General features: G+C 36.9%; 1 protein-coding gene across 2 annotated transcripts in view; it reads right to left on the bottom strand.

Moving 5' to 3' along the window:
* Positions 1–8,827: 8,827 nt before the first annotated feature.
* The window catches only part of tafa3a (TAFA chemokine like family member 3a), a 70,682-nt gene continuing 67,457 nt past the window's right edge, over positions 8,828–12,052 (bottom strand). The window contains exon 5 of one of the 2 annotated variants that reach the window (XM_060867109.1): positions 8,828–9,498. In XM_060867109.1, coding sequence (XP_060723092.1) covers positions 9,487–9,498 — 12 coding nt within the window. In that variant the 3' untranslated portion in view covers positions 8,828–9,486. The remainder of the gene's footprint in view (positions 9,499–12,052) is intronic. The other variant, XM_060867108.1, reaches the window with a different exon arrangement.

Below are 12,052 nucleotides of genomic sequence, written 5' to 3' on the forward strand. Positions count from 1 at the left end.
AGTGCTAGTATAAATGCAACACTTGATTCCAGAAGAAGAGGCTTGTGTTGCTTTTTAAATTGTAGTTGCAGTCAAAAGCTGACAGACAAAAATTAAAGTTTTTTTTTTCCTAGTTACATATGCAGAGCATTAACCTCTTGAGACCCGAATGTCCTCATATGAGGACATAACATTTTCTCACACTTCATTACAATATTTATTGTACCAACCCTATATGAGGACTGTTAGGTATAATTATTTTGCCAAACTGCTTCCTTGAAAACACTGATTAAATTTATAGTTATCAGCTATGAATTAAGAGAAACAGTCAGTAGAAATTGTAATGTACACAACAGTAGCATACGGGTCTCAGGAGGTTAATGTATGTTACTAACATACAGGGCTCAAAATCTACTTAATTGTTATTGTTATGCCTCTTACATTATAGTAATTTTTTCCAGCTGTCTGTATGTGTGTCAGTGTACAGTATGTGTCTGTCTGTCTATCTGAGATTCTCATTAATGAAAATACGAGTGGATGAATTAGGTCAGCTAAATTCAGCTAAAATATTATTAGTATTTAACTTTAACACTATATGAATTCAGTATTTTACTAAACAATTTATCTAAGATTTTATCTACTGTAAACTCAGCATTTTGTTTCAATTATGCTTTTTTCCAATGTGTACATTCTATCTTTCCATCTTATCTATCTGTATCTATTGTGTCTTTTGTCTGTGTCTGTCCCTTTGTGCTGTGTTTTGCTGCGCAGTGCACTGTTTTTTTCTGTCAGGGTTATTTTTCTTGCAGAGTGGAATCATTAATGTGTAAACTAAAGCCCTGAATTTATTTTAGCATCCCAGACAACCAGTTATTAACCAGAGTCATTAACTAATGACAATATTATAGTCTGCAATGCTATACATACTATTAATCTTAAAAATTTACATTTTTCAAATGCCAGTGACAGAAATACAGGAAATTAGCATTAGCTTAGCTGCTCTTAGCTTGCTTCATAGCCTATCTGTCATCAGAGAAAATTGAATCAGACAATCTTGGACTGAAAGTAACAATGGTTTTCCTAACTAGCTAATTCATCACAGTTGTTAGCCACTGTAAAAGCAGTGCATGATACTGATTGATTGACAGCTCTTGTATACTGGGCAGTCAACACAAGGAAAACAATCAGTCAAGACACAAATAACTGTAATGACGTTAGGCCACTTCCAGATATGTCACTGATTGCAGCATTAGCTTAGCCACACACTTTATCTTTGTGTTTACAGCATGAACGGCAAGTCACAATCTGCAAATATTTTGGTGAGCCAAAAAGTTAAGACTCTGGGATATTTAGCAGGAGGTCAGTGGTTCGAACCCAGCACCATCAAGCTGCCACTTTTGGACCCTTGATCAAGACCCTTAACCCTCTCTGAATTTCACTTTTCTGTAATCTGTATGTGGCAAATAATATCTTCTTCAGTTGTAGAGGGTGACCCAAAAGCTTTGCTGAAAATTTTTAGTGTTTTTACTCTTATAGCCTACTAGTATTAGAATAGCCTTAATATAGATTAAATCACTCTTATTATGTAGAAATGGATTGTTTAACTTATTGGATCAAGCAAAAGGGCAATCTTTTAAAATTATTATTCATTTTACCAACACCAACAGTTAAGCATGAGAATCCCACATGATGCTAGCAACCCATGCATTTTAAGCAGCCATTCTCTCTGCCACCAAAGGCACTGGGCAACAGGAGAGAGTCAGGAAGCACTCCCTCAGTCTGACTTAGTTCCTCCAGATCACATTCTTTGGTCCCTCACAGATGGAACGGTGTGCCCTCCAGTTACTGGAAATGCTGACTCAAACGTGAATGACCAAAGCTCTCCCAGGAACCCATGAGTGAGCCTGTGAGCAGTGTGATACAAGGAATAATTAGTCAGTAGCATCTGTTCTTCATGCTCTCTTCAAACATGGTGGGCTATTTGAGCTCAAACGATTCAAAAAAGACTTTAGGTGGATGTTGTAGTCTTTATTGCTGTGGATGATAAATTGTGCTGTGTTGTCTGTTGGGGTTTAGGGGGTGATTACTATAATGAATGCCAACCAAGCAGATTTGGGGCAGAGAGCCAAAGAAATCAGATAACATTAACTAATGCCTTAATATTATCTGGGTTGTTTTGTTTTTTGGTAGCTTATCTTCCTGCACCAGTTAAGGTTTAATATAAACCAAGCCAGTGAGAATTGTTTGATGTATAGTGATAGGATATGATACGATTGTCCTAATTTGAAAAAAGTCACACAATTTAAATCAGTAGTTGTGAATGTAACAGTGAATGTAACCCGACTTTATCAAAACAGAGTGTGCAAAGCATGTAGTCACAAACAGGAATAAGAAACATATCTCAGTGCCCTTATCTTGCATTGGCCGCTTACAAGAAGAGTGTCTCTTGAGGAAGTATAATGATATTGAGGACGGTGAAGAACAACAGCATTCACCTTTCCTGCCAACTCATCAGCCTTGCTATCAGTGTACTGACCCACTTCGTGGAAACTTGCCTATTAAGCAAATTTGGCTCCCACTCGGATAAGCTATTTACCAGCGAAAAATAAATAACTAAATAAATAATCACACACATTATGAAACAGGGGCCAAGTAAAATAAAATAGTCATATTCTCTCTCTTTCGCTCTCTCTCTCTCTGCCACCCTTTCTTGCCCAGAGAACAGATAGGTATCAACTAATTCCGCCACAAGCTCCCATTAACCTGTTCATAGGTTGCAAAGAAAGAAATTCATCCTTTTTTTCTCCACCTCTCCTTTTCTCCCTCACACTTTCCTTGTCATTCGCTTTCTCACTCCTTATATGTCTCGGTAAGAATCACAAAAGATAATTTCCTTTTCAAATGACTGCGGCCCCCTCAGGTGACCCCTGGGCATTGAGGTAATTCAGAGCGGGAAGAGAGAATGAGACTTGCAGGAAGACTTCCACTGGCACTGAAGCCCGAACCCCACATAAAACTGCATTCATTATAGCAAAAATAAGCCTGATAAGGAAGAATAGAGGCATCGCTGGCCACACAAAGAATAGGAGCATTTAGAGTTGAGATGGGTTTTTTCCCCAACAATGTTTTCCAGTTACAAAAGCAAACTTATTTGAAAAAGTCTCTCTCTCTCTCTCTCTCTCTCTCTCTCTCTCTCTCACTATATATATATATCTATATATATATATATATATATATATATATATATATATATATATACATATATATATATATATATATTGTTATATACATGGTGCTGTTGTAGTCCATCCTTCACATCAAGGGTTGAGGTTTTGTGTGCTCTGAGATGCTTTTCTTTTCACCACAGTTGTAAAGATTGCTTATTATAGACCTCCTGGCACCTCAGACTAGTCTGGACATTTGCTCGCTCTCTCTCACCAAAAAAGGTGTTTCAGCCTGCAGAGCTTCCACTGACTGTACTTTTTATTTTATTTTTTGCAATTCTGTTTATTCTCCAGATTACAACATATGGATTTATTTTTTTTTTTACCTGAGAATAGATTTGAGTTAAAGCTATATTTGAGAACAATCTGTGTCAGTTTCGAAATGTTTACTATGAGTCACTGCAATTAGATGCATAGTAGAGATTCAGGAATGAAAACCTTCGCAGTATCAGTATTCCAAATATACTTCTGTGTGATGATAAAATCCTGCGTGTCTACGTTATAGTGAAGTAATTGCTGAAATGGTGACTTCTTCCCATCAAACAGCTGACAGCTAGAGAACATATGACAAAGCAACACACAAAATAACAAATTCCCCTCCCACACTGTGCTATTATATCCAATTCAGAGATACCAGGATACAGAACACTGAGCACTAAACAATTAGATCAAAATGCCTGCAAAACTCTGACTTTTCTCCTTCCAGTACATCTAAAATATTTTCCAGATCCAACACTTTTCTTTATTACACTCTGCAGTTTTTATTATGGTCTGGGAAAAATCTAATTTGCTTTTGTTTGTTTGACAGTATTTCAAACTAATTCATGTTGTCAAGGTGCTGCCTGGTCAAACCCAGCAGATGGTGTTTGTGAAAAAGGGCCCTCAGCTCCTTGCCCACAAACTATTTAAAGTCCCCTACAGCTGGCACAATGTGTGCTTTTGAATTTTCTCTTTGCACAGTATCTTATATTCCACACACCTCCACATTATGACCCCAGTATAATTAAACTAGCTATAGCTTAAGAGCAGTAAACGTATAAGAAGCTACCATATGCTGCATTTAACACTAAAGAGCTAATAAACATTTGCATTATGACAGCAGCCTTTTGGACCACCGAGTGTGATCCAGCCATTTTGATTTACAGTCGTAGCAAAAAGCACATTTGTCCAACTTCAACACAGATTTGACTGCTATTATCATTTCTTTATTATTATTTCTTATTATGTCTTTTGAGATCAGACTGTCCAGTATTTTTCAATTAATCTTAATGATTTCATAAGAATGTTTTTGTCACTGAACGTTGTTTAGTATCAATTCTATTTAAATGATAGTCGCTTGTTCTTGTGAAAGGTGTAGGGTTTTAAAAATATAACATTTGTTTAGAGTTCCGACTCTGATTACTTTCGAAATCTCTGGAGCCATCAGGAAAACAGAGATTGTTTATGGCCTACATGATCTTGCTGTCTAAGCACAGAGAGAAGTATAATGTCTGGAGAGAGAACTTGGTGTAAGCATGATGAGGTTACATGTTAATGTGATCTGTAAAGCTTTAATTAAACGTTCATTCCCCAAATATTCAGGTTTTTACTTGAAAAAGAAACATGGTTTGAAAATAAGATTCCTGTCCTCCCTCCTTTGCTAATGGTGAACATCTGCCTTAGTCCATTACATAAAGATTAAATCAAAGGAACTGAGCTTTATGCATTGCCAAAGCTGGATGTATCTTATATGAGGCTTCATAAAAAGGGAGTGTATAATATTAATGAAATTTTGCCTACATGAAGACAAATCACTGACGGTTTGTGGTTGGGGGTTATGGAGAACACAGAGGTTAATTCTGGTATCCGGATCTAGATTTACATCATTGTTTGTAGATTAAAAAGGTCTTTCATGGGAATGAACTATTTGTGCTTGCCCTCTCCTCAGAGGACACGCTGAATGTCCTGCTGTCTGATTAATCTTAATGAATTATGCAAATAGACTTTATCTCCAATGATTTCTGAATGTTTCTGTATTGTTTTATTAATGCACTTTGAATTGCTTTATACAAAGTGGTCTCTCTCTCTCTCTCTCTGGCATGCGCTCTCTCTCTCTTTCTCTCTCTCGCTGGGTACATTACTGTGTTTTGTTATTCAGGCCATTTTATTTTATTAAAAACTTCCAATGGTCTCTGGTGAATTGCACACACGAATAAGAAATTAGTCATTTAATGTAATTTAATGACTTTTCAACAAACAACACTGTAGTGTACATTCCTTACAGTAACACAGTACTTCACCCTTCCTCCCTCCTTTCCCACCCCCCACCTACTGCTTCCCCAGAGCCTGATCTTGGGAGCGTGTGTCCTTAATTTCTACTAATTAATTGTATTCATTATCAGGAGTACCCTATAGTGAGAGAACAGTTTCAATTACAGGAGTTAAATTGACATAACAAAACATAAAAGGCTCTGACTAATGACCTGTTAACAGCACCTGTCTGCTGGAAGACTCCAGAAGCTTGGAAGCTGAAGGATACATCACCATACCATACATGAGCATTAGCTATCGAGCATTCCTCCAGTGCTTTATTAAAAGACTGACTTACACATCACTAATCACACCGACAAACGTCACAGAACGGGGAACTACAAAAATGGTCGCCATGGATTCACACTTCCATTATCTTTGGTAAACAGCCACCTTCACTCCCAGTTGCTCTTCCTATGATTATGTTCACCTGTGTTTCATTAGTATTCTCTGTCATCACTGTTCCAAAGCACCGTTTTTTCCGGTTTATTATTTGTGAAATATATACGTTCAGTTCTCTCACGTCCATGACAATTACCAAGCCTGACTTTATGCTCCTGTGTACCCGGTTTTTAGATTAAGTACTGTATATTCTCTGCTCTTGACCTCGATTTTGCCTAGTCTTTTTGGAGCCAGTTTATATCCTCACTGATCTGTGGCTGTTTCTGACCCTGCTCTCTGCACAATATATATTGGACTGTTTGCTATTTTCAGTCATGCTTGCTGTTCCTTATTTTTGAGTGGTTTTCTTAAGTGGCTTTTTTATTAACTATTTGTTCCTACTTTTGTGACACACCGAATAAACAACCTCTATTTGCATCTGATCTCCAAGTGTTTGTGTTCATGATACCGACAAACTAGCTATTTATTTTCTAATATCTAATTCTAACATCATTTTCTAATATTTTCATCAAAAGAAGGCATCATTTCTCCATGAAACTGATAAATCTTATGGGAATATGAGGATAATAAGATTTTGGTGACATGAATAGAAATGCTTTAGATTCCATGCAGCATAGATGGGATAATTAGAAACATAAAAATATATTGCATTACATGAATTATCGTATTAGTTGCCACATGATTTAGATCAACACCTTAATATGTAATTAGCTTATAAAATGGCAGTGCGTTTGAATCAGGACATGCAAAGATTATAAAAAATGTAACATTTATTCTATATGATTTCATCTTGAATGCAACATGCTTTGTCAGGAACAAAATGGTATATGTAAATGTTAGCCATAATGATACACAGAGTTAGCATAAAAGAAGTGACAGGTCGCAGTTCACCTTTATTTTTACTAATAACTGATAATATTTGATGTCTTTCCTGATGTTTTATTTTTAAGACAAACAGTATGAATTTTGAAAATCTCATCTTTGTATCAAAATGGAAAGATTACATGTAGTGAATCTGATATGGAAACAGCCTATAAGCACAAATTATATTCAGTAGTTCCCTAAACCCCATAATTACGTGGCACAGTGTGAATGAACACAATCTATTTTGCAGGTCTCTGAAATGACAGAGAAGGTAAGATGCTACTTTATAAACATGGAATATACTAATCTCCCTTTAGCTCACTTCACTTTAAAACATATCCCTCTCATCTCATGAAGGACGAACAAGGGTCAGGAAAAACATATTGTGGTGAAGCACATTTATTCTCAAATCCCATATCTGCACTTATGATACAACATTCTGTCAAAAAATGTGATGCACATACACAAATATAATTGTAATGAAGGACGTGGTTGAGCTAGACAAAGTATGATAGCAAGTAAATCCCGTTCAAAATCATCCAAAATATAACTGGTCTCACCTTAAATATGCCTTATGAATAGCATTAAACCTGATATTTTCACCTCACTCACTCACAGAGAGAGAGAGAGAGAGAGAGAGAGAGAGAGAGAGAGACAGAGAGAGAGAGAGAGAGCATTGCACCATTTGTATTGTATGTTTGAAATATCCACATTGCCATTCATATTTGGCTAAAAGCTGTTTGGCCATGCTGGCAGGTGGAAAAGCAACACTGAGCAATAACAAACAGATCCCCAACCTGCACCTCTCTTCATCTCCAGTCCTAGCCTGGAGACCTGCAGACCCAATCCTCTTCACAGTTTCCTCGTAGGACACCTGAGAATGCACTGCATGCAGATGAGGATTCCTGAAATGATAATGTGCAAGCTTTCACGCATACCCAAGTGTTCATTGATGTTAGTGTCTGCAGTGTCCACTCTTGTCTCAGATAGATTATGACTCAAAGACACCCAACATGGAAGGAAATGGTTAATTCCTGTCCCTGACGCATATCTCCTTCCTGTTGCTGTAGCCTCTCTGAGATTACTTGTATACTCTCCACAACTGAAGTTTTACTGGCCTTCGTAATCTTACTAACATCTTTACTGTGCATTTAGGATTTACAGACATAAGAAATTCCCTTATTAAGGCTAATTATCTGTATAATAATCATCAAGAGCAAATGAAGGAGAGATGTGTGAGAGAGCTATAAGGAAAGTCAAGACCCTTGCAACCCTTTATATTCTGCTGTGACTACAAATGAAAAGTGAGTCATCTGGTGCTCCTACACATGAACACACACTAACACACACAAACAAACAATTAGATAAATCGCATATACTCCTTGATAATCGCACATTCTTTTAATGCTAGCCTTGTGCATAGGCTATGATTTAGAGTAACATATTAGCACATTAGGAGCTGAAAATGATGTTTATAGCATGTTGAGGGGTATCACTTGTGTCACTTGCTCCTCTCAGCAAATGACATGTTGACTTACCTCCGAGTGCTTCTCCTCATTCCACTGCCGGTAATTCTAATGGTAAATTAGCCAGGCAGAAGTACTGCCTAATGGTATTATGCTAATAGCCTTACCTATGTCTTCCTCAATTTAGTCTGAAGTGCTCTGTGATAGCTGCATAAGCACTTTGCGAATCATAGACTGACAATGTAGCATCTTTATAGAGCGTCTTTCAGAAAAGAATGTGTGCCAGTCTTGCTTAGGATATTACCATAATTTTGTGATAATCTTGACAGTTAAATGGCATTTATTACTTTATATGAAAAACAGTAGCATCAGCGCAAGACTTTATGAAAGTGGCTATGCACCTTAATGCAGCATGGCATTGCAATACATTTAAAAATAGTTACTTCCACTGTTCTAAGAAATGCTGTGTCAGTGTTCAGTGTGTCACCTTTTAAATTCTTTCAAAATAGTGTATGGAGGTTTCCCATAGAGACTTTTATTTAAGATAATACTTACACTTTTTACTCAATAGCAGTCACTGTTTTTTTTTTTTTTTCTATTAAACAAACAGCAAATCTGTGATTGCAAAGTTCTATTCATTTTCAGTGCCACACTCCAACCATCATAGATTAGACTTCTTATAATTTTTTTAATACTTAATGTACTTCTTTCAATGGCACAAGTTCATTTCAAAACAGAAGTGCTCTGAGTTTGTCCTTAAAAGTAAACACCTCACAAAGATCAAAAATCTTTCTATAAAAGAAGAAAGAAGCGTTAAATGTTAGGGGATGGATAAGGGAACACAATCAGATGTGGAACACATACACTTCAAATAGTTAATGAACTTTTCAAGCCTGATGTAATCTCAAAAAAAGAAAAAAGAAGGAAAGAAAGAAAAATGGGATCGGTAGTTCTGTAGAGTGTCACGACATCTCTGGATTAGCATACTGCTGTATTGTCAGTATGTCTAGGTCTTGGTGAACACGAAATGTTACAAGATGAAAGTTCTTGTTCTGTATTTATAAAACATGAATGAACGTTTAGAAGGCTGTCCCGGAGAAAGCAAAGAAGTTCTGTTTGAGAGTTTCCATTCATAAAGATATTGATATTCCACTGAAATCCAAATACATCATTTTCACTGTCCTCAAGCAGTCTTCAAGTCCTGGTTCCTGCATTTCCATTATATGATCTAAAGTGATGGTTCCAGATATCCTTAACCCAGACTACCGTGTGACCTAAAAAGAAGATTTATGTTAATAAAGGGATTGAAGCAGCCATCAATGCATATACATTTTAGACTTTAAAGGAATGGTTAATTTGGGACTAATATTTTATAACAAATTGCCAAACATGATATTTCAGTTAGTAGTTTAATAGTTTAATATAACATGGAAATTTGAATTATTTACACTATTTCAGATAAGGTATTCCAGTATAGATGATAATAATGTTAAATAGTCTTTGAGTTTAACCATTTTGAAGTATCCAATAAAAAGCAGAGGAATGGTGCATTGTGAGAAAATATGTAGCATCAAGACTATTTAATGGGGGAAAATGAAATTCATCCTGAAAATCCTTAAGATTAAGGGGATTGAGATTCCACTTAACTTTCAAATTATTTTGAGATGATACAAAAAAATTATTATTTTTCTGTCCTTCGAGTGTGAACTTCCAAATTAGTTAATTAGTTAGTTAGTTACAGTAAGTAGCCAACTCTCCAAGCTCATTCACTTACACATCTTCCCCTTAGCACAATGGTCTACCACATGCTAGCTCAGCTGACAATTTTGGTGACTTGCTGCTATACTTTGAATTGCTGCTAAAAATACTAGGCAGTTTTGCAAACACTCCTGTCTAAAAGCCTTTTGAGCTAATGCACTTGCCTGAGTACTGAGTTTGAGTCTCTAGATATACTGTATAGATTTGTTTCAGAAATGCTTATGAAGCAATTCAAAATCTAAGTAAAGGCGTGTGTCATTTTAAAAGCAATGTGCATGTTTTAGAATTTGCTGTAGCTAACACAAAGGTACATTATTATTTAAGAATTAAATTTTAGAAATAAAATTAGGCCAGTCTCTATAATAATATTTTACCATTAATTGTTAACAGTAAATTAGCTACTTGGTCATATATTGTGTTATTGTAAATGAAAAAAGTAAATGACAAAATCTTAAAAATTCATATATTCATAATCAACTTTCAAACAAAAATGTTAAAGCTTGTGTTAGAATATGGGTTTAGAGCTGCCAGCATTTCATTTATGTCTTAATTTAGAATTTAACCTGATTACTCCTGTTTATTGGAATTCAAGCAATTTGATCAGTCTGCAAAAGGGACATCTGTTATAGGCTCCATGTCCTTCTCGCCTGATTTCTCCTCATTATCTAAGCTATAACTGCTCCTGTTAAAGCTGCTTTCCTACAAATGAGGTGTTAGCACTGTGGTTAACTCATGCTCACACCCCTCCCTGCGACAGCACCTATCAGGCTCATTAACTTCAGCAGCTCTTCCAACTCAGCAGCCATGGCCCAAAATACTGTTCTGGAGCATGCTGGGATGGGAGGTGAGAGCTCTGCTGTGCCCGAGTGCCTTTAACATGCCGGTCTGGTCTTGTTCCTGCTCAGTGACACACACACTCACACAAGCATACACACTGGCAGGGTGGAGGGTGCAGCTAGCTGGGGTTAGGTCTCTGTATCAGAGGACAAGGCTGTGCTACTTGGCTGTGCAGGGAATCCCAGTGTAATCTACACCTTCAAATCATAGACAGCAGGGTGCTGGAGGGTGCACTGACGAGCTGAGAGGTGTTTAGGTCACTTCCTTCTTGTGCACTCCCCAGTGCTTCATAGTTCACACATGTAGACCTTTGCTACATTGTGCTGATGCTGATGCCAGGATTCAAACATTATAATTGGGCCTGCTTGAACCATCTGCTGATATATATATATATATATATATATATATATATATATATATATATATATATATATATATATATATATATATATATATTTATAGCATGTATTACTGTTTGTTGTCACCTTTCTATAAACCAAGTGCTATTTAAACCTCACCAATTTTTGTCAGTGCACTGAAATAATGTCGAGTTCTTTACAGCATGTGGGGAATGATTTACTGAGAGCTTTTGATTTACTGATTTACTACTTTCATAACACTTTATGTTAGTTAAATCACTGACAATAACAATGACAATAACCTCTATTCAATACCCTCTCTAGTGGAATTCTCATAGCTCTCTTGCAGTATGAATTTTCTAGCACAGAGCAAATCTGTTTATCGGTGGCCTTGCACTACTACAATGCTTTATGATGGATATAAAACAAAACCATAATAGAACAAGGTCAACCGATGGTTTACAATCATTACCAAGGCCCTGGCAATGGAGACAAAAATCGACCAATCGGACGCTCCAATCATGTCACCATGGTGACACATCTGGGATTCCACACTCTCGTTGTATTCGAGACATGTGCGAGGGCGGTGGCCTGGAGAGCTCCAAAAATCAAAAGCAGGCAGGTTTTGAGAGGAGCAGGCAGCACCTCACAGGCATGCCTGCCACTGACGTGACTGTGAGTGTTCTAGCATGCATTATTTAAGGCAGCTAAAGTGAAAAAGGGCTGCCTCACGCAAGCCCCCTCTGTCCTATAAATAATTTAGGAACTGGCTGAAGAAGGTGTTGGTTAGTCAAACACCTCAGGCTAACGGGTGGCTACGAGCCCAGTGTGTCAGCGTTAAGATGCACATACTGACATTCACAGACATGTACCT

The sequence above is a fragment of the Tachysurus vachellii genome, chromosome 4 (assembly GCF_030014155.1).
Source record: "Tachysurus vachellii isolate PV-2020 chromosome 4, HZAU_Pvac_v1, whole genome shotgun sequence".
Taxonomy (NCBI): Eukaryota; Metazoa; Chordata; class Actinopteri; order Siluriformes; family Bagridae; genus Tachysurus; species Tachysurus vachellii.